The sequence below is a fragment of the Megalops cyprinoides genome, chromosome 6 (assembly GCF_013368585.1).
Source record: "Megalops cyprinoides isolate fMegCyp1 chromosome 6, fMegCyp1.pri, whole genome shotgun sequence".
In the NCBI taxonomy this organism is placed as follows: domain Eukaryota; kingdom Metazoa; phylum Chordata; class Actinopteri; order Elopiformes; family Megalopidae; genus Megalops; species Megalops cyprinoides.
This window is the reverse complement of record NC_050588.1, coordinates 40,596,407-40,619,575: the sequence shown is the minus strand read 5'-3', so window position 1 is coordinate 40,619,575 and position 23,169 is coordinate 40,596,407. Positions and strand designations below refer to the sequence as shown.

Here is a 23,169-nt window from a genome sequence, read left to right as displayed (position 1 = left end):
TTGCGGTCATAGTTATTAATATTATTATTAAACTCCTCCTGCCCACAGTATAGCTGCAGTACAGCAGATCTGTGCAGAAATTCTGAGGAATTTGCTGCTCTCCGTTAATTAGTTAGCTCCGTTCATTAGTTAACTCATGTCTGTCGAGCTGTTCTCTCACACCAGCACTGTTAAACACACAGCTGTGCTCCAGCCGACAGACACAGCACAGACTCTGGATGGACAGTTCTGATGGTGGGCGGAGTTAGGGACAGACAAACAATGCATTATTATCAAAGGAGGAAATAAATGAACCCCCATTTCCTTCACATCTCTCAGTCAGTCTGAATTCCTCACTCCACCACAGTGAAAAGACTGCCTTATTCCCTGAAGCCCCCCCACCTGTCAATCAAGCAGAAGCTAACAGCTAACCGCTAAGAGCACTCCTCACTGGGAGCAGGGCAGCCAATTGCAAAAAGGATACAGATACAACATCCACTCAATTAACGTTCTCAGCTCCATCAGATGGGCTGGGAACAGAGGCTTTATGTAACTCACACTGCTCCACATAAGTATGCTGAGCAGTTTATGTAACTCTCAGCATATTCTGACTCTATGAATATCACTGAGAGGAAGAGACTTAGCACTAGTGCATCAGTGTCTAACATGACTTCCGAGCTGCTTGCCTCCCTGACTCACACACAGCCAGCCTTCACACTGACTTACACTCTCACCCTCTCAGTAAAATTCATTGGCAGGCTAATTTATGAAATTTGCACAGAAATAACAGTGCCTCTGTAGCATAGGATGCCCTCTGCTGGGGGCCTGCTGACCCCTGAATGACCCCTGTGAAGCCCCACCCCCAGCTGCTTCACCGATGGGTCAGCAAGCACAGCAACATTCAGGTAACAGCCAATCACACGCGACTCTCCTGAGACTGACTGAGAGGGCCTCATCAGAAACTGAGTGCGTGCGCGTGTGTGTGTGTGTGTGTGTGTGTGTGTGTGTGTGTGTGTGTGTGAGAGAGAGAGAGTGTGCAGGAGCTTGTGTGCCTGCGTGGGTGTGTATCTGAGTGTATATGTATGAGTGTACGCATGTGTGTGTGTGTGTGTGTGTGTGTGTGTGTGTGTGTGTGTGCGTGTGTGTGTGTGAGAGAGAGAGTGTGCAGGAGCTTGTGTGCCTGCGTGGGTGTGTATCTGAGTGTATATGTATGCGTGTACGCATGTGTGTGTGTGTGCATGTGTGTGTGTGCGTGCGTGCGTGCGTGCGTGCGTGTGTGTATCTGAGTGTATGAGTGTACGCATGTGTGTGTGTGTGTGTGTGTGTGTGTGTGTGTGTGTGTATCTGAGTGTATGAGTGTACGCATGTGTGTGTGTGTGTGTGTGCGCGCGCGCGTGTGTGTGTGTGTGTGTGTGAGTGTGTGTGTGAGTGTGTGTGTGTTTGTGTGTGTGCGTGCGTGCGTGCGTGCGTGCGTGCGTGCGTGCGTGCGTGTGTGTGTGAGTGTGTGTGTGAGTGTGTGTGTGTGTGTGTGTGTGTGTGTGTGTGTGTGTGTGTGTGAGTGTGTGCGCGTGCGCGTGCGCGTGAGCGTGCGCGTGCGTGTGCGTGTGTGTGTGTGTGTGTGTGTACTGAGTCAATCATGAATAAAACTGACCTCACAGCTGCTGCAGGACATTTCCAGCACAGAGGCAGAACCTGCACAACACTCACACCTGCTACACACCTGCCCCTCTGCCTGCTGTTAAACCCTGCTGTCTGCCCGAGAAGCACGCCGCTAAAACCACCACAGTAAAGCCAACAAGAACAAGCAGCCAGCAGCCAGCACTCACACTACAAGCCAACGTCGCTCACTCACCTCGGACTGCAGGCTAAGGAGTGCAGGATGCAGATCAGCTGTTTGTCCTGGACTTGGCTGGATGGACTGCTAGCATCAGAGAGAACGGCACTTTCTCCCTCTCTCTCCCTCTGTCTCTCTCCTCTCTCTCCTGCTCTCTGTCTCTCGCTCCCTCTCTTACATGCAGATGCTTTTTCTCTACTCCTCACTGCTCTTTTCTCTCTCTCTCAAAGACCGTCTCTATGCTCCCGCTTTTTCATTCTCCTATCCTCTCTCTCTCTCTCTCTCTCGCTCGCCCTTCCCCCATCATCAAATCACATTTCGGCAACCTGTAGCCTGCCAGCCTCAGCTGTGTGGCAGTGTGATGGGATCTGTGTTCCCCACACAGTGATTTAATTAGACATTCATTCTCCCTGATAAAATGACATGTCGTTCCTGCCTCTGTGCTAAAGCACATGTGCACAGCGGAGTGTGTGGGAAGGGGAGGATGCCTGAAATGAAGCACGCGCTCTGATCGTCTGCAGCTCTCTGCAGTCCCAGAGGACACCTCAGCCAGCCCACATCCCTCAGCCACACCACTCGCTCTGAACCTGCACTCAGCCAGAGTGACAGCTCCAAAGCTCCCGGTCAGAACCGCTTCAGCTGGAGACATACGGAGGTGTATTACCAATGACAGCAAAAGCTTACAACTGTTTCCCACACTTTGCAGAGAGGGAGAGATCACTCATGAGAGATTAGACCACTTTTCATGCTCCTAACGAGCGAAGTTGGCGGGGGTGTGTCAGTCAAAGCGAGACAGAGAACCTTACAGGTGCAACTCTCAGGTACAGTGCTGCTGTTGAGCTCTGGGGCACTAAGGTACTAAACCAGAACAGCTTCTGCTACATTAAGTGCACAGATGGAAAACATCCTAATTCTATGCTAAACTGCTCTGGATAAGTGTCTTTTAAGCAGAGATCAAACCGATTCACACACTGGTTTCACATTCGACCTGGCTACTAAACACATCCCATCTGATTTTTTGAGCAAGATTCACTGAATCCCTTACAGACAGACCTATGCCCCCCTGCTGTGGTAAAATGAGCAGATTAAATATCTTTTGATAGCTGTTAAAGTCAGGTTATGATGGGAAAGTGCTTAGCTGTGGGATTTCCCCTAGCTTCCGATACTGGTTTGAAAAGGACACAGATAACAAAGGTTATTGCCCAACCTTACAGCCATTGAAAGGGCTCTGAAAACCCCATTGTCCTCCCACATACACCGCTATGGGCTATGGGCTTTAAGCTGCAAAGCAGCGCACTCCCTCTGCCCCTCAGAGAGAACCAGAACGGAAAGGCAGCAGCGAATCAGACGCCTGTACTAACATTACACCACAGGTCTGCCGCCGAATTCATATCCTGTTCAAACCCTCACAACCTGAAGCACAATCCTACGGGAACGAAAAGCTGATAATTCAAGCTGCAGTCTGTTTGATGGTTTTATCTGCTACTCCAGCCTTCACTGGGAGCTGAATGAGCACAATGTGTTATGACTGAGACTTTACCTGAGACCGTACCTGAGACCATATGACTGAGACCATACCTGCACAGGTGTGTGGCACCTGTAATGTTTCTTTATTTGCTGTAGAGAAGCAAATCAAAGAGCTGTAAACAGCAGTTTGAGTCACACGTGTGCCTGCTTCTCATCAGAAAACAGCAGGGGGGAATTCCTCTCTCATTCCCCTGCCTTGCTCTCCTCGTTCTGAGCGCTAACGATCTCTGAAACACAGAGTTTCCAGCTCATCTGACAGCCTGTCACACACTGACTCCCACCCTGAACGGCTGGTTTCTCCGGGTCATCACTCCGGATGAGAGCAACTGCTAAATGACTGATTATAATGTAAATGTAATGACTGGAAAGGAAAAATAAACTCTCAGGTGAGCTTCCACCTGAAAACAGGTAATGTAAAAATGCCACAGCCTTTTTATCTGATACTGAATAAACCCAGAGCAGCTCAGCTTTGCGGGGGCCAGTGAACCCAGGCCTGGGAGAGCGCATCCCGGGACGGAGTGCCCCTCCTGCAAAGAGCGGCGGCGATGGAGACAGAATTTACAGCACTTGCGTTTGATCACCGTGCAGAGCAGAGGGCGGCTCCAGGGAGTGCAGTCATTCTTCTCATCGGTGCGCTGGACCGACACCCTGACCTACAGCTTACATTTTGCACTTTGTGAGTTTGTACAGCTGGAAGTTTACAGAGGTCGTTAGATCTAGACCTATAGTCGTTAGGTCGGTAGATCAGCAACAGCAAGGCTGGGAACAAGAGCCTGTCGTTTTTCTGCTACACACCCTGTTCCTCACCCAGAGCACCTAACCTCCACCCAGCTCAGACGTCCGCAGGCTCGGGGCCTGGGCCTCCCCAGCAGAATCTGCTTACCGCAGGGTGTGCACTGTTCCCAGGATGACGTCAGTCAGGCTCCTTCTCCTGGAGATGGGCCCCGTCCCGCCGCTCCGGCCAGCAGGCATGTTCTGCATCTCCTGCAGCGTGGCTGAACTGGGGGGGCAGGGTGTCCCGCCAGCCGACTGCATGCAGGAGAGGGGGGTGGGGCCGTAAACAGAACTCCCCGCCCCCTTTCGCTTCACTCACCTGCGCTCACGCCTGGACCACGCCCAGTGTAGTCTTACAGCCGAGGAGCTGGCATTGTGTGAGAACGCCGGCTCGTTCACACCCTCTCCAAAGACGCTAAACCTGTTCCAGCTCCTGCCTCATTTTCCTAAGCTGCACAGGTACCTATTAAAGAGTCTCCAACAGGTAGTTTTCCTCACCTGACTGCTTCAGAACCTGTCTTTATAAGTGAGGGTATTGCATAGATCAGGTGCTGTACAGGTAGCTATTTTAAGGGCTTCACACAGAGGCAGGTGTTTACAGGTGTATTCAGGCTAAATTCCACTGGCACTTGCTGGAGTGGAGAGGTGAAGAGGCTGGGTCTGTGACTCAGTCTCCCTGAATAAAGAGCCGTATGACTGGACAATAAGTAAAAAGGTGAGGCGTGTGAGCTGCCCTGCACATGGGAATCTGCCAAGCATGCGGATAATGTGATGGATAGATGAAGTCCTCCGTTCAGATGCACACAGGGCTGTAGTGTGGAAGGACAGGGGAAACATTCCCATCAGAGAGAGACTGTGTCACTAAACAGATCACTGATGGATTTGACTAAACGGGCCTCAGTGTAAATTCCAGGGAAGAGGGGTCAGAGAGTATATCAGTGGCTGGGGGTATATCAGTCAGTGCGAGTATATCAGTGATGGGAGTATATCAGTAGCTGGAGTATATCAGTCACTGGGAGTATATCAGTGGCTTCAGGTATACCATCAGTGCAATGAGAAAATCAGTGGCTGTTGTATAGTGGATGGGAGTATATTGTATAATTGACTTGAGGAATATCTGTGGCACACTTGTTAATCAAAACACACAGGTTATACAGGTTCCAGTAAGGTTTCAGCCTCTTCTGTTGGCTCTACATGCAGAGTCTCTGTCTCTCTCTGTCCCTCCCTCTCTCTCTGTGCCCCCTTTTTCAGGAGTGAGGGTTACAGCCCCGATTCCCGCGGCACTCCTCAGTCCAGGCTGGGCATGTGGTCTTCCCTTTCTGCCAGAGAACCACAGACAGGGAGGGTGAGCAGTGACCATCACTACTGACCATCACTGCAGTGACTGTGTGAGTGAAGCAGCTGGTACATTATCACTGCTCCCTTTATCATCAGGAGGAAGGGGCTGCTCGCCTCGGCTGTCTGCCTCCCTGCCTGAGTGACTCTGATCCCAGATCAGCTTTACTTGCTTGACCCAGCACTGACCCGCTCCTCCACACACAGACCCGGGGGGCCAGAGGTGAAACATGTGCCTCAGATCAGCGAGGCAGAGCCCTCATCTGCACTGGGCTCCTCCCACTCCCTCACAGCGAGCGCTCTCTCAGCCAATCAGCTCAGCCTGTGCTTTCACAGCCGAACGCCCTGTTAAAGGCAGGACACCTGCAGCAATCTTATGACACAGCGCTTCCTGCATCTGTAACGCTCAGCGGTTCGTTTGATAAACCAGCATCAGGGCTTTCACAGGAACAGGCCATCTCTGCTGGGATTTTACATTACATGCATTTAGCAGATGCTATTAACCACAGTCAAGGCTGGATTATGGACCGGGCCAGTGGGGTCAGTGCCCTGGGGCCTCAGACTGCCAGGGGGCCTCCAAGCCTCAGGCCACAAGTGGTGCGTGGCCCAAGACTTCCGAAGGAAGTTAAACGCCAGGGCCGTCAGTTTGCACAGCACAAGCTGACCACTAGGCCCCTGGGCGCTTATAGTGTGAGCTGACCACTAGGGCCCCCAGACCCCTCAGTGCTTACAATGTGAGGGCCCCCAGGCCCCTTGGTGTTTAAAATGTAAGCTCACCATTAGGGCCCCCGGGCAGACACAAACATAGGAAAGCGGGGAGCTCCCAGCACGAGTGGTTTCTTTAAATGCAGTCCTGTTCCATTACAGTTACATGGTGTTTCCCAGGCTGCTCCTGCCTAAACCACCACTCATCCTCCCTGCTGCACTGCTGCCCAGCTCGGCTTAATTCCTGTCTCATTCTGTAAGTGGTTTCTAGCTCTCTAGTTGCTGACCTACTAACTCTGTCATTCCCAGACTCCAGGGTCATGCTCCAATTCGGGGTGCACCATCATAGGGTCCAAACAGGCTAATGAGCATCAGAGAAACACACTGCCCCCTAGTGGCAGGTGAGCACATTTCAGGGTCCATTAGTTTCACAGTTAATCACTGCACATTGATCCACAAAGCTGTGAGCAGCGAGAGAGAGGGACAGAGAAATTGGTAAAGTAAGCATGCTGCAAAGTGCTGATGCTGCTGAAACTACAAATTAAACGCTTTACAGACACAGACACGCTCCCCACCCCCACCCGAGGGGCTGCAGCATAGCCAGCCTCAGGCAAGCATACGACAGCGTACCGCTCAGAGACAGCTCCAACACCCGGCGGTACATGCAGAGGGTCGGCAGGCAGGCAGAATCACTCCTTTATGTACAAATAAACAGACTCCGTGTAGGAGGATGTAGGCGGAACCAGAACCGCTCCAACTCTGAAGCTGTTCTGGGGTCATCAGCATCTGAGTAGCAGTCGCAGCTTGGTGAATTCAAAACACAAACAACAGTTTTGAGTCGCATCATAAGAGTGTATGTGCAGCTACGCTGTGTTTGAAGTCACTTGGGATGCGTCCAGTATTTCACATTACTTTATGTCTGAATACTGCATGACTCCCAGGACTGAACATGTAATTACTCACACCTCACCTTTTCCACAAAGCACAATATCAAACTGCAGGTCTGTGAGGAAATAACTTTCTGCAGAGAAACCAGAAAAATTCATATCAACTTATTTTATGCAGGGTGAAGAGAAAGAACAAAGCTCTGGACACTTTTCTATATTTTATTCGAACGCTGGCCGGAATAATCACTTAGCTGTCTCATTGCCGACCTGCATAATGAAATATCAGCTCTGAGCAGAAGCAAAGGCATGTGGCCTCAGGTCCCAGGGCTGTGTCAGGGTCTGTACCGCCGTCTGCGCACTGCAGGTGTACTGACCTCCTCACTGCTTCCATACACACACACACACACACACGCACACGCGCACACTCGCACACTCGCACACGCGCACACGCGCACACACACACACACACACACTCACACTCACACGCGCACACGCATGCATGCACACACGCACACACGCACACACACTCTCACACACACACTCTCACACACACACACTCTCACACACACACTCTCACACACACCACACATGCGTGCGCACACACGCATTACACACAAACAATGTAATGATTTAATATGCAAATTTCTCTTGGCCAGATTTTACTCCTGTGTACTATGAACAGTCCTATAGCTGGCTCCACAGTTACTGTGAAAACATAATTCACTCTCCACTCTCCTGGCTGGACAGCAGCCAGGACACAATGCCAGCCTTACTTTCTCTGCCACATAAGCGCTGTTCATTCCAAAGTTTAATTAAAACTTTAATGCCACCATTAAATCAAGTCCTGAGCAATAAAGGTAATGATCATATTAACACAGCATATGTTCCAAACACAAACAGAATTTATTTGCCACTCAGTGCAATAGTGATCACTTCACGAGAGAAAGCCCTTTTATGAAGCTGACCTCATGAAATAAAACATGTTAAAACGGAACCCAGCCACCAGGGGGCACTGCAGCTGGCAAAGGCAGCCCAATGCCACCTGCCTCCAGTGCAAAGAGACAGAAGAAAGGTGCTTTCACCACTGAACAGCATAAAACAGTGAAGACAAAAACGTTCAGCACCATTAGGCGGATAATGGACATAGGAGTCAAAGAATATGTTTTTATTATTAAAAACAGTGCATTTTGGCAAAAAGCAGAGTGATTCTTCTATCAGACAGCAAAGCACTGATTTTGTGAGATCATACAAAAATGTTCCTCAGCTGGGGGTAATGACAGGAAATGATAAAAAAATACTTACATACTTATGCAAGCTTGCCAAAATGTGATTTACTAAGCAAGGTTTTTTCCATTTCTCTTCACTTGCACGCTGGGAAACTGATCAAAGCTCACCTGCCCCAAACCAAATCCTACAACAGATCACATTCAGCTGATCCAGGAGCAGTGATTAGAGGTGCTATATAACTGTTGGTGCTGGTAGGCTGGTATAACAGTTCCAGGACTCATAAACTTACAGAGCCTGGGGCCCTGATATGCTCACTCTGTCCAACCTAAGTGCTTCTGCTGGAGAATTCAAAGCGGAGGCACTTTAGAGCGGCCGCTGCCCGGAGCCGCAGTGATGGAGTGATGGAGTGATGGAGTGATGGAGTGAGAGCGGCACAATGTGGGGCTTCAGCATCAGACCCTGTGCTCTGGGGGCTGTGTCACCACACAGAGACCAAAAGCCTGCAGGGACACAGCTGACCAGCCTGCCCACACAGAAAGGCATAAAGACTCATTCATCATGGAGCATCACTACAGTTCTGTTATGTGCTCTGAATATTTCTGTAGTTCTGTTACTGTATGTATACTGTTCTGGCAGACACACACACACGTGTGTGCATGCGCGCACACACACACACACACACATAGAATGACAGATATGACATTTGTGTGTGTGTGTGTGTGTGTGTGTGTGTGTGTGTGTGTGTGTTGTATAAAACACAGAGGGGCTTCTTAGGCATTCGTAGTCAAATATGAAAAAACTTTCGCTCCCGCAATTTTGGATTTATATGTCATTAAACCGGTGCGTAAAAGGAGATCTTATTGGTATTTCTGTTACAATCGAACAGCTGGAAATGCTTGGCCTTGAGCAGATGCAGAGTGGTGCCCTTATCATCTGCTGCAAATAAGTAGCCTTGACTCGCATCATTGATTGCAGATTTTCAGGATAATTGCCTATTTGTACTAACTGCGCAGAATCGATTATATCACTCTGCGCACTCGGGGATATCGACTCGCATCACCGCTGCGTGTTGGTTAGCGGAGCCGGGGGTACGAGCGCCATGTGGCTGGCACCGTTTGCAGTAACATTGTTGGCAGTCAGCTTTCAAATTCACCGTATATAGGACTACGAAATAACATCTGAAGAAATACAGACATTCTGTTATGTGTAATCCGTTTCTGAAGTGATGACTGGTCACCACGGATTTTGCTATATACACTCTGTTTTTCTGTGTTGTTCTGGACAGTGTACCTTCAGCAGATAATTATCTTCACACGTTTCGTCTTCCACAGTAACGATGCACAGCTGCTCACAGGCGACCCCATGTGGACACAGCCCACACTGCAGAGCCATCCATCATTACCATGGCAATGGAGCTGGGGGGGGTGCCAGCGTGGGCTGCAAAGTCGTGTTCCTATAATTGCTCCATAAAGCAATTCAGTTTAAGGACTTTGCTCGAGAGTACACACACCCCCAGACACTTACAGTGCATTATGCTTACACTGAAAGGCAGGCTACCGTATAACTGCACATCAGAAGCCAATAACCATACAAGCGTAATAACCGTTGTGGTAAAATATAATTCACTGTAAGAACTGACATCTGCCCAGTATATTGCAAATAAGATTTTTGTTTTAAACAAAACACTACTTTGAAAGGCACAAGCTAACATACACATTAATACAAATAATATGTGTTATTCTGTATTATGTACAATTTATGCTCTCCTCTGAGGCAATGCAAATGTCTTTGTTTCCACAGGCAGGTCACTGCTGCTGGTTTAAGTTCAGGGGAAAGGACACTCACCATATACTTCTTGCCCTGGAGAAGGTCTTGTCGACCCTGAAAAGACAAGAGGAATCGGGCAGATTAATTCCGGTCACTTAGCCTGCCCTGCAAGCTCCAGGCCTTTACAGTGGGTTTGGGTATGAGAGGGACATGCTGGGCTGGGTGCATGCTGAGTATGTTGTACATGTCATTCATATCAAATTCCATCATATCAAATACCATTTTTGGTGGAATGCTCTTTTAAGGACAAGCCATATATAAATGTGTATATACTTCTAATGCAGGTCACATGCACACACGGATATAGAGATAGGGGCTTTACTGCAGAGGAGTCACTGTTCCACGCTGCGTGTCGTTGGGCCTGTCCAGCCCAGGCTGATAAGGAGCCTAAAACCTGGAGCCTAAGCCCTGCTCAGACCTCTCACGGCTCTCACACCACAGTCTCCTGTGATCGTTTTTATGATTGCCACATTTTCTCTACTTTCTCTTCTCTACCTTTTTTTTAAACCATTGCTGCTCAGTGTGATATGCAACACCAGACTGATATTGCTGTTATAAGCAATACCTTTCCTGATGAAACTGAGATTGGGAAAACAGGAAACCCATCATTCTGCAGGAAAGGTGAGAGGTCAGGCTGATCGGCCTGAGTGAGTGATTATGAGCAGAACCGGGCTGAGACGCACAGCACTCTGGGAGCTCACCCCTGACCCCCTTCTGTGCAGTCTGCTGGAGAGCACTGAGACTGTCCCATGCACAGCGGAGCGGAGCGGCTCACAGTCGGGGTCACAGTGGGGCTCACAGTGTGGGGTCACAGTGGGGCTCACAGTGGGGCTCACAGTAGGGGTCACAGTGTGGGGTTCACACTGGGGGTCACAGTGTGGGGTCACAGTGGGGCTCACAGTGGGGCTCACAGTAGGGGTCACAGTAGGGGTCACAGTGTGGGGTCACAGTGGGGCTCACAGTGTGGGGTCACAGTGGGGCTCACAGTGGGGCTCACAGTGTGGGGTCACAGTGGGGCTCACAGTAGGGGTCACAGTAGGGGTCACAGTGTGGGGTCACAGTGGGGCTCACAGTGTGGGGTCACAGTGTGGGGTCACAGTGGGGCTCACAGTAGGGGTCACAGTAGGGGTCACAGTGTGGGGTCACAGTGGGGCTCACAGTGTGGGGTCACAGTGTGGGGTCACAGTGGGGGTCACAGTGTGGGGTCACAGTGGGGGTCACAGTGTGGGGTCACAGTGTGGGGGCAGCAGCAGGATCAGGCTATCAGTGCTATACAATCCCGTACGCCGTAACGCTGACAGACAGGCAGATCAGGGATCCCCCACCTCTGAAAGAGAGGCTCCACTTTATCCCTGTGTTCACTGAGGGGGGATGGGGGGTGCAGCATCATCCCATCGAAGGAGAGAGTACGAGCACAGCGTACGCGCACACACACACATAGACACACACACTTAGGAAGGTGTGAGGAGAAAAATCACACTTCTCACTGAGTCAGCAGAGCACCCACCACAGCCAGCTGCACCCTGCATTAGTCAAACAAACACCTATCCCGTACAACCCATCCACACTGAGCCAAACACCTATCCCATCCACACTGAGACAATCAAACACCTATCCCATCCACACTGAGACAATCAAACACCTATCCCATTCTACCCATCCACACTGAGCCAATCAAACACCTATCCCATCCACACTGAGCCAAACACCTATCCCATCCACACTGAGCCAAACACCTATCCCATCCACACTGAGACAACCCAAAATGATTGCTAACATTCTGATAGTTATTTAATTAAAAGTATAAGTAAATAGTATTTAATAAAAACAGCAGATGTTGCTGGTTACCCTGTGTTTAAATGCACCAGTGAGGGAGCCAGCTCACCCAGGGAAGAGCTGGCGTATACAGCACACCCTGCCTGCAGCCATGAGACTCCCGGGCCCCTGTGGCAGCCCTAAACAGTGCAAAACCACTGACTGGGAGATGAAGAGACTCTGCGTTCAGAAAACTGTGTTGATACAAATCATAGTGCACCTGTTCTATTTAATCATAAACATTCAAAATGAATCAACAGTGAGAATCACACACTGCTCTGTTACCTGCCTTGCAGTTGCATCACTCTCCTCCTGAAGATCAGTGCAGAGCATAATTACCCAACAGTAACTCCCTGCATGCTCAGACTGTGTAGTGGCAGTCTTCTTCCACTAGATGGCAGTGCAGAGCCAAAAATTACACTGAACAAAACGCAATCATACTGGGTTTGCTGTGCATCAGTGCAACAGATACTGTGCACAAATTCACAGATCTTTAAAACAACTGGGTTGGACATCCTAGTTACTGAGCCAACAACATCAGTCCACATACGGTACAGACCAGCAACACTTCACGGGCTCTGCATAGAATCTACATCGCTTTGATCTAAGAAGACATTGACAAAAGCTCGTTTGAAAGACTTTGCTCAAATGAAAGACCGGACCACTTTCACCACCTGCATGTGACTGTGCTAGTAATGTGCAGAGATGTCACTCTGCAGCCCACTGGAAAAAATGAAGTGATGCTCATTTGATTTTAAAGACTGTGCACCAAATGCCCACATAATGAACTGATCTGGCTTACAAATATGAAGACACTTCGTCTCCCATTTCACGTACAGACAAACAGACGTTGATGAACTAAGCGACAGACCAACCTTCAGACCTACAGTCTGTGAAATCTGCCATTTGCCCCTGCTAATTCTGTAAACAGGGGCTGTCTCTCTGGGAGTCGTGTGTGGACTTGAATCCTGTGAGGTGACAGATTGACAGATGGTTCTGGGAGTTCCACCCTGGAAACATCCACCGCAGACAGGGACAGCACCCCTGTCCTGCAAACAGCTTCATCATGTCTATTATATGACACAGCACCCCGCCTGGCACCTCACCAGCCGACTGTCCCAGCTCCAGGAGCCAAACAAAATCTCTCTCTAATACCTCAAATATTTCAAATATGTCTCCACAGGACAACTGAGGATGACAGGGAGAAACAGACAGACAGCAGCTGTAGGTGGTCTCCGATACATGCAGGCGAAGCCAGAGACAGTTTTCAGCAGAGAGTAGGCAGGAGGGTAGCTTTCAGCAGATAGTTAGCAGGTGAGTAGTATTCAGCAGAGTGAGAGTTAGCAGGTGGGTAGTTTTCGGCAGAGAGTTAGCAGGTGAGTAGTTTTCAGCAGCGTGAGAGTTAGCAGGTGGGTAGTTTTCGGCAGAGAGTTAGCAGGTGAGTAGTTTTCAGCAGCGTGAGAGTTAGCAGGTGAGTAGCTTTCAGCAGAGAGTTAGCAGGTGAGTAGTTTTCGGCAGAGAGTTAGCAGGTGGGTAGTTTTCAGCAGAGAGTTAGCAGGTGAGTAGTATTCAGCAGAGTGAGAGTTAGCAGGTGAGTAGTTTTCTGCAGAGAAAGAGTTAGCAGGTGAGTAGTTTTCAGCAGAGAGTTAGCAGGTGAGTAGTTTTCAGCAGAGGTGAGTGTACAGCAGTCTGTTTCAGGAGCAGGGCTCCACTCTGCTGACTTGGCTCTTCCAGTTTTTTTGTGTCAGGTGTCAATATTTCCCTCCCCGCTGAATAACAGCTTGTCTTGTTTCTGGTGTGGTGTGTTTATGTCTGTGGAAAAACAGAAGTTGTGAATCAAACACCCACCCCACTACATACAGTCATATGTACACACTCGCTCACGCTCACGCTCACGCTCACACTCACTGCCAGGTGAGAACACACCTCATGAGCTGGTGGCAGTGGTACCGCACTTGAGGTTAAGACTGGCTCATGACAGAGGATTCAGGATCTGTGTGCATGCATGCGTTCGTCTGAATTCAGTGTGAACGTGTGTGTGTGCGCGCACACGCGTGTGTGTGTGTGTGTGTGTGTGTGTGTGCGTGTGTGCATGTGTGCGCGCATGCGTGTGTGCGCTAGAGAGAGAGAGAAAATGAGAGAATTTTTCTAACAGCATATGCTGGAGTGTAAATGATTACTGCAGTGATGGTGACTGAATCCCATTAAAAGTGTGATTTGTTGACATTCTGCCAGCCGGAGGACTTTTATCCAGACTGCACGATGATGGCAGCTCCCGATGAATACAGACAACACGATTACAGAGGAGAGAGCGGCCATTTCAGCCACAGGTCTCAGGGAAAGAAGCTTCTCCCTCCGCAGGGAAACAGCCACAGGTGAGAATCACCAAACTGATGGTGCTGCAGGCCTTTAGAAGCCCACTGCTCTAACCCAGGTTCCTATAGCTCTCCTGAAACATCCTGCACAGCCATGTACTACTGCCATCGCCTCTCTCCCACACCTACGTGAACACCATCAAAGAGCGTTATCAGTAATCACACCTCTCGCCTGAATCCAGCTGTTACATGTAATCACCTCTCATCTTTAACCACTGGTCTCCTGTACTCACCACTTACCTGTAATTACCTGTCACCTCTGACTACCTGTCACCTACATTCATCTGTTACATGTAGGCAGCACGGCCTTTGCCAGGTTTCATTCACTGGAAAATAGCTTGTTTTTTAGCTCCTGAATTGCATGTCAGATCTGCTTTCTGTAGAACAGGAATAACAGGAATAACCAGCACTCATTTATTTACACACAAATGTGGGATGGATGGATGTAGGCAGCTCCTGACCCAGGATCAGCCGAAACCCAAACCCAAACCAAGCCAAACCCAAACCAAGGCAAACCTAAACCCGAACCAAACCAAACCCAAACCAAGGCAAAACTAAACCCAGCAAAACCCAGCCAAACCCGAACCCAGCCAAACCCAAACCCAGCCAAACCCAAACCAAGGCAAACCTAAACCCAGCAAAACCCAGCAAAACCCAAACCAAGGCAAACCTAAACCCAGCAAAACCCAGCAAAACCCAAACCCAGCCAAAGCCAAACCAAGGCAACCCCAGCAAGACTCAAATCCAAACTCAGCCAGATACAGGACTAGCTCATGGGTCAGGAGTGAGACTGTAGCTATGCTGGTTATCACCATCCAGGCACAGGCTAACAGGAAACACACTAGTGCTCCGTGAGAATGTAAAACCTGGGGATGGTTTGGGTGGACACTCTGAGGCTTTATGCGGTATGCACTTCTGACTTGTGCCTCTGTGAGCATGGTGCCTTCACCCAGGTGGTTTTCCCCAGCAAACACATACAGGTGACACACATACACTGATCTCCAATCTCACACACATGTGAGACGGTATGTATAACGCGCACTCCTGGCCCCAGCTGCTGTCCGGGGTGAGGTCATCAGGCCACACAGCTGTCATGGCGACATCACAGGAATGCGCACATCCCCAGGAGGTTTGGGGGTCACGTGACCCCTGACCCACGGCGTCAGCTGCCATGGTGCGAGACAGCAGCTTCCTTCAGCTGTGACCTTGCACCTGAGAGACGCTCTCCGAGGTCCCTCAAACATGCAACAGGACACAGAACTGAACGATGTTATACATGCTGATGGGCATCGAAATGCAGTGAAGATATTTCTACATTCAATGAGGACTGACATTGTGCTTGTACAGCAGACTGTATTGCGATCACAGCATCACAGCATGTTTTTAGTATGACACACAACATATTTAAACATTCATGTTAAAACGAAAGGGATGTGTATCTTTTTAATTGAGGACAGCAGTAACCACAAAGTCCTCTCTTTTTCCCCTGTTCCAACTCAATTCTGCTTCAAATCACACCTACACTGCACTCAGGAGTCAGCAGGACAAACAGCAGCCAGGCTGTCTCTGTGATGAACATGTAGGGGAATGTCCTAACTGCTCTCCTGTTATTTCTGAGAACCACGTTACTGTAAGGATTATGATATTAACAATGATTATGTTGACTATATTACATTACTGTCATTTAACAGACTTTCTTATTCAGATACTTACGTAGGTTACAAGTTTTGCATGTTACCCATTTATACAGCTGGGTATTTCCTGAGGCAGTTGTGGGTTAAGTACCTTGCCTGGGGTACAGCAGCAGTGCCCCAGCAGGGAATTGAACCAGCAACCTTTTGGTTTTAGGAGACCTGCTCCTTACCCCTGTGCCACACGGCGGCCCCACCTCGGAGAGGGTGGTTATTTACACCTCTGCGCTGACACAGCAGGGAGCAGGAGATGCGTCTGCCCACTTCCCGCATGCTTTCAGTGTAAATGTCACGCAGCGCAGTGAGGAAACTGTCAGCACAATCTGCAGACACACGCGCATTCCACCCGCGCATTCTCACCTGCATAAGAGCAGACCATGCAGGACGGGACGCCGCCAGCCGCAGACGGTGCTGACCTTCACTGCGTCTGCCACGGCTCGCTAATTTACACAACAAGTCACGGTGTTGGGTGAGTACTGGAAACGCAGAGCCTCTGTGTAAACAGAATCTGGGGCCCCCCGAATGTGCATTCAGCGCAGATCAATGGCGTGAACGCCGGAGAGGAAGAGGAGAGGATGGGGCGGGCCTGGTGCTATGGGGGTGCTTAGGGGTGCACTGCACCCCCAGACGGACCTCAGTGCACCCCCTGGTGGTCTCCTTATACTCCAATGTCTACATAGTATTTATGGCTTTTTGTGCACCAGGTAGACTGCAATTGCACCCCTCTGTATTTTCTCCTGGTGCCCAGCCTCGGATGGAGTGAATACAGGAGAGAAAGAGGACACAGTGTTCAGGGAAAAGCCCACAGCCCTTTAACAACCTGAAAACCCTTCAGTCCTCCAGCACACACCCATATGGGTTAGACCCACAACAACCGCCTCCCCATCTCGTTCCAAGCACACAGTGTGACATTCACAGCAAAACAAAGTGTGAACTGAGACAGACACAGTTTACAGCACCTCAGCAGTCTGGCTGAGCTTTGAACACAACTTACTCAAACCCCTGTTTATTTCATATGAAAGTGTGGCTCAGCAGACCGCCTGTATCCCATAACGACAGCCTTCTCACTCTCCTTCTCCTGTCCAGCTGACAGCAGCGAGTCTGTCGTGAGGTAATGTCCTCGCTGCGCATGCAGGTGGCTTTAAAGGTGTCTGCACTCTAAGCATCTCTCATTGAGAGCTGAGAGTGTGTTTTACACCACCATCACAACATGATAATGAAGACACAGACAACAACAGTGATGAAATGTCTGCATCAGTGTGTGTGCATGTGCGTATGTGTGTGTGCGTGTGTGTGTGTGTGCGTTATCTAATGTCTATAATGTCTATAGTATCCATTTACCTATAATATTAATGTATAAATGCATTGTACTACTAAGAACTAAATATTAGCGTAAGCTCTGCGTAAAAGGACCACCCCAGGTCTGGAAAATGAGCCCTTGGAGAGCATTAGGCAGAGTGAGGCCTTCCGCGGGTGTTTAGCGAATGCTTCCCCCGTGCAGCCAAACGCTTTTCCGGGGTTGGGTTTGCGCTCAGCCTGTGCTGGTGCCCTTTAAGCGTAATGTGAGAAATACGAGAGGCTGAAGTCAGGGTAAACAAGCAGGAAACGGCCACAAAGCTAAACACAGCTTCAGCCCATCAGGCTAACGCCTGGGGATCGGAGTGGTGCTCAAAGCAGAGCTTCATTTTTTAGGCCTATTATATCAGTGGCCTGTTATGGCCATAACAAAATGTACCATTTACTTTCACTTACACTGGAATAAGGAGATGCCTGCCTGCAGTTTGTCTCTGATTATGGATTATGATTATATATCTGCAGTGTTGCCGTTTCACCGAGTATAAAAGCACAAGAGGCAAACACATTTCCACCGGAACAGAGAGTGAAAGTCAGTTTCTGTCCAAAGGCAGCATTTTCCCTGGCATTTCAAGGTTAGGCCACTGAAGCACAAATAATATAATGTACTACCTGGAAAAAAAGGCAAGCTGAATGCAGCCCACAACCTTAAAAAAAATGCAGAAAATCATTCTTTCACAAAAAGCTTCCTGAGGAACGCAGGAACATACAGCAACCCCTTCCTCCTCCATGGGGTCTCTCAGGGAGGTGCGCTTCATGTTAAATCTGCATGGAGTTCATACTGACTACACATGGCCTGCACACAGCCATAGACTTTAAAAGTAAAAAATATTTCTGCCTTTGACAGTACATTACCATAGTACAGTACAGAACAACAGCAATCATATAACACTACTACTATGACTATCCTTCCAGTCAAAAATGTATGCATTCCTCATGGTTTCAGTCCTGCTGGGTTGTTGGATGTGAACAGGACCTGAGACCAAAGCTGCCCAAATGTGGTGCAGCAACACCCCAGATCTACCTCCAGATCCCCCAAAGTGCAGCAAATGTGAGCACTCAGTGTCAGAGCCATTCATCCATTGGCTGCCTTTTCACTCTGACACAGGCACCACAGGGGTCAAAGGTCAGGCCCCCTCAGGCAGGTATGTGGGAAAGGAAGGTGTTCTGCAGATGCCTCCTCCATGTGGTCCGGGAGTTGCCACGGCGATGGCTGGCCTGGTAAACACTGTGGTGAAACTGCAGGAAAGATGGCTGCTGTAACCAGGCCCTCAGCATCACACCGGCCTGGGACAAGGGGGGCGCTCACACCCTCCCAGCCCCTGGAAAGGGTCTGAAACTGGCCGATTTCCACAGTGGAGCTGAAAAACACTCTTTGAACACAGTGGCTCAAGTAGAGGTGTGTAGGATAGCTGCTGTAGGGATGTTCTCTGAGAAATGTGGAAACCCAGGGAACGGCTCTGCTTAGACATACCAAGTATTTATTATTGAGCCAGATACTGCAGGGACCTTCTGAATGTTGTCTGGATATAGTTATGTTCTATTGTGCTGGAAGTTGCTCTGGATAAGAGCGTCTGTTAAAACATGTAATGTAATGAATGTAGCGTGCTTTCTGCTCTGAGCTTTCCTCTTTTATCATATTAACACAGACTGCATGTCTGAGGGTGGTGAACTAGGACAGGCATGTCAGGCATGTCACAGAATCTCAGCCCAAGAGCATGATGTCATACACTCTCCACACAGACCCAGAGAATGAGGTCATACACTCTCCACACAGACACAGAGCATGAGGTCATACACTCTCCACACAGACCCAGAGCATGAGGTCATAAATAAGCCGTGTTCTTCCCCTGTAGTGTTCAGACTGATCAGCTCCATTAGGAAGGTGTGTCTGCATCTGGGACCCACCTCAGGGAGACTGATGGGAGGTGTTTTCAGATCTAGGGCACTTTTCTATCTTTATGTCTGGGATCCCATTAGCGGTTTATGAGAGCAGGGGCCGTGAGAGAGGTAGGCGTGGCAGAGCGACACAGACAGGAAAAGAATAAACAAACAAACCTCCATTTGGAAAAGGCCTCATTCCACCCAGAGAATCGGGCACCCCTACACAGACCATGCCGTCACACGGCTCCAAGCCTTAATGTCTCCTGCAGAACACACTGAAATGGAATCCTGACAAACTCTACAGAATATTGCAGTGTACGATTGTACTCTTACCCAATCTACTGAAAAACCAAGAAGACAACATCAGACACGACACACGCTTTCCTTCTTTCAAAGCTGGCTCTGCTAAACTGCTGGTTACTCTGTCCCTCTTGTGAGCTGTGCCTATATTGGGCAGGGCTCTGTGGGAGTGGGGGGGGGGGGGGGGGGGGCGCAGTTATGGGACAGAGTGGTCCCAGACCCTGTGGGGGGGGGCAGCAGAAATACTGGACCCATTTTTGGGGGTGTAGTGCAGCAGCATCAGTCCTGCAGAGCTGAGGTATGAGAGAGAGAGGTAGACAGGGGCAGACACGTTGCCTCACACCTGACCTTGAAACAGCAAATATGCAGACAGAGCGGCACAGCCCAGCACCTGCTGATCACATGAGGAGCACGCACACACACACACACACACACACGCACACACACACACACACACACACACACACACACGCACGCACGCACACACACACACACACACACACACACACACTCACACACACGCACACGCACACACACACACACACACACACACACAGTCACACACACACGCGCACACACTCACACACACGCACACTCACACACACACACACACAGTCACACACACACACACGCACACACACACACACGCACACACGCACACACACACACACTCCACACACACACACACACACACACACACACACACACACACTCCACACACACACACACACACACACACACACACAGACACTACACACACACACACACACACACACTCTCTCACACACACACACACACACACACACACACACACACACACATTCACAGATAAGACCTTGCGCATACACGCACACACACACGCACACACTCCACACACACACACACACACACTCTTTCACACACACACACACACACACTCTTTCACACACACACACACACACACTCACACACACACACACATTCACAGATAAGACCTTGCGCATACACACACACACACGTCTGCTGTGTGGGCTGAAACCTCATCGATTGACAGCCAGATTGATTGACTGATTGATGCAGCAGAATCAAAGCAGCCCTCTGACAGTGTTTTTGCTGCAGTGAGCTGCCGGCTGTTCTCCTCACACACAGGCACCCCTCGGTGGGGAACGCTGTCTGACTCAGGGCTGTACTGACCCCCGTCAGGGGACCATTGCATAACTTTCACTGCAGTTTACAGTCAGAAATAAACCACTGTTCCGAGCTCCCCACCCTGTCTTTAATAATGCACACAGCCTATTCTGGGCTTAGACCACGCAGGGCAGAGCTCATACAGCCACATGCTGTAATACTGCTTCATCAGACACTATTCAACAAGTACGAAGTAACAGACAGAGACGTGGCCTGGTCAGAAATCAGCACATGCCTGAATACAGACAGACATGCAGAGTCAGGCAGTGAAGGAAGGCACAGCCATCTGATCGGCGGATTCTCCTTACCCTCCATATGCTCCGAACGTGAAGCTCCGCTTTCTCTGGGACATCTTCGGTGGAGGCCAGAACAATCCGGGGAATAGAGCTATCCACAGCAGACAGCCTTCCTGCCTCTCTCTCCCTCCCCTTCTCTCTCTCTCCTTTTCTCTCTTTCTCCCCCCCTCCTCCTCTATCTCCTCCTCCCTCTCCTTTTGGTCCCCCTCTCCCTCACTCTCTCCTCTCTGTCCCCTTCATTCTTTCTATTTCTCTCTGCCTTCTCTGTGTGCTCTCTCTCTCTCTCTCTCTCTCTCTCTCTCTCTCTCTCTCTCTCTCTCTCTCTCTCTCTCTCTCTCTCTCTCTCTCTCTCTCTCTCTCTCTCTCTCTCTCTCTCTCTCTCTCTCTCTCTCTCTCTCTCTCTCTCTCTCTCTCTCTCTCTCTCTCGACTGAATGAATGTATGTGTGTGTGTGTGTGTGTGTATATGTGTACTCAAATTCAAGTTGTTACACTAAATGACGATATCCAGCCCCGGGGCAGTTGCTTGGGTTGTAAGTCATAGGTAGTAAGCTGATACTTTGGATAAAAGCATCTGCTTTTAAAGAGAATATTTATTAAAGCCAGAGTAAAGATTACCTACATGTGGGCTGTAGAGGATGTGCATGTCTGATGATGCTTTCATCTGAATCTGTATAAACAGCCACAGTGAGTGATTTAATGATACACACGTCCCTGTAGAATTCCCCCAGGTGCGCCAATCTCCCAGCATGCAGTGCTGACCTGCAGGAAAGGAGGGCCAAGGACGTTCTCCTGCGGACTCGGGGGTGACCAAGGTCAGGGCGAGGAGGAGGGCCCTGCATGGAAAGGGCCGAGTGTTTGCCACACAAAAACCCAGAATGCACGGCGGAACCAGCGGGCTAGAACAGCTCTGACAGGCTGCCAAACGAGCTCAGCCAATCAGGCGGGTCTACCTGGGGAGGTTCCCCCCGATCGGCCTCTCTCACTCACCCTCCGCCCGACTCCTCTGCAGCCAGCACGCTGAGTCAGCACAGCCCAAGCTCCTGACAGAACTGAGCTGAACCGAGCCGGGCTGGACCGAGCCGGGCTGGACCAATAGGTCCTGATCAGCTTTCTGCCCTGAGGCGTGGGCTGTAATGCGTCACATGACTTTGAGTGTAAGGAGAGAGATGCTTTCACAGCTTGTAAACTTTCCTTTTGCAAGCTACACGTTAGCCAGCTGTCTATCTTGGAAAAATGGCTACTGTTATATTTTCATGCATATTTGATGCAATCTATACAGGTGCAGCTACCTTGGATTTCGGAATGAAAGACAGTTCACATTGGTATCAATAGTTTGATGCTGTCTGTACCTCCCAGCAGTTTTGGTGCTGAATGATGTAATGAGACACTGTGTAGTTTCCTCACGCTATCCAGGTCTTGCCACCAGAGAGCAGAATTGTACAGTTTGGATCTTTCTCAGCTCAACAGAAAATATCATTGGAAAGCAGGGCCAGATATGGAGTAAAGATAGGAATTTTGCAGCTCTGTCATACAATAGCGTTTAGTGTTTAGTAATTCAAATATTTAATGTAAGCAGCCACAAAATATCAAATTATTTGAAATGCTCCGCAGCTGTGATATATACTCTACTTTGATCCAGAGAATAATTTATGGTCTGTGTTGTAGTGTTATTCTGGCAGAAAGCAGTTTATGTGTTTAAACTATATTAAAATTAAAAAATAAATTAAGAATGCTGGATACCTGAGAGATACTACTAAACTGGCCACCTCATTTATCAGGGGATGATTTCCTTTCTCTGTGCTTTGGTAATCAGTGCCACCCACTGGCAAACTGCAGTATTACACCTGTATCACATTAACACAATCACACTGAACATGGCACACTCTCAGTGAGCACCAGAAGCCCTCAGGTCATGATGTAATGGATTGATACCTTAGACGGGTCACATGACACCAGTTTCCCACAGACCAGGCACTCAAAAACCCTGCTGCACCGTGTGGTTCTGTATGTGTGATGCTGCAGAGATTTTCAGATATCACAGCTACTGTTAACACCCTCACAGTACAAACGTGTCTGCTAACCAAGCCCATCATTCATATCTGCAATTACAGTGAGTTACAGCAGATCACAGAGGCCAGCACACAGATACCGGATGCACAGATATTTTCAGCATTCTCTCTGCCAGATAAGAT

The 23,169-nt window shown here is 49.4% G+C and overlaps 1 protein-coding gene across 6 annotated transcripts in view; it reads right to left on the bottom strand.

Moving 5' to 3' along the window:
- The window catches only part of si:dkey-166d12.2 (rap1 GTPase-activating protein 1), a 72,969-nt gene that overhangs the window by 22,289 nt on the left and 27,511 nt on the right, over positions 1 to 23,169 (bottom strand). The window contains exons 1-2 of one of the 6 annotated variants that reach the window (XM_036530354.1): positions 20,989 to 21,133; positions 10,114 to 10,149 (exon numbers count right to left, since the gene is read on the bottom strand). The exons of 1 other annotated variant lie outside the window; for it this stretch is intronic. In XM_036530354.1, the coding sequence (XP_036386247.1) occupies positions 10,114 to 10,149; positions 20,989 to 21,032 (80 nt within the window). In that variant the 5' untranslated portion in view covers positions 21,033 to 21,133. Of the gene's footprint in view, positions 1 to 1,831; positions 2,003 to 4,223; positions 4,423 to 10,113; positions 10,150 to 20,988; positions 21,134 to 23,169 lie in introns of those variants that run through there. 4 more of the 6 variants (XM_036530357.1, XM_036530353.1, XM_036530352.1 and 1 more) reach the window with 4 other exon arrangements.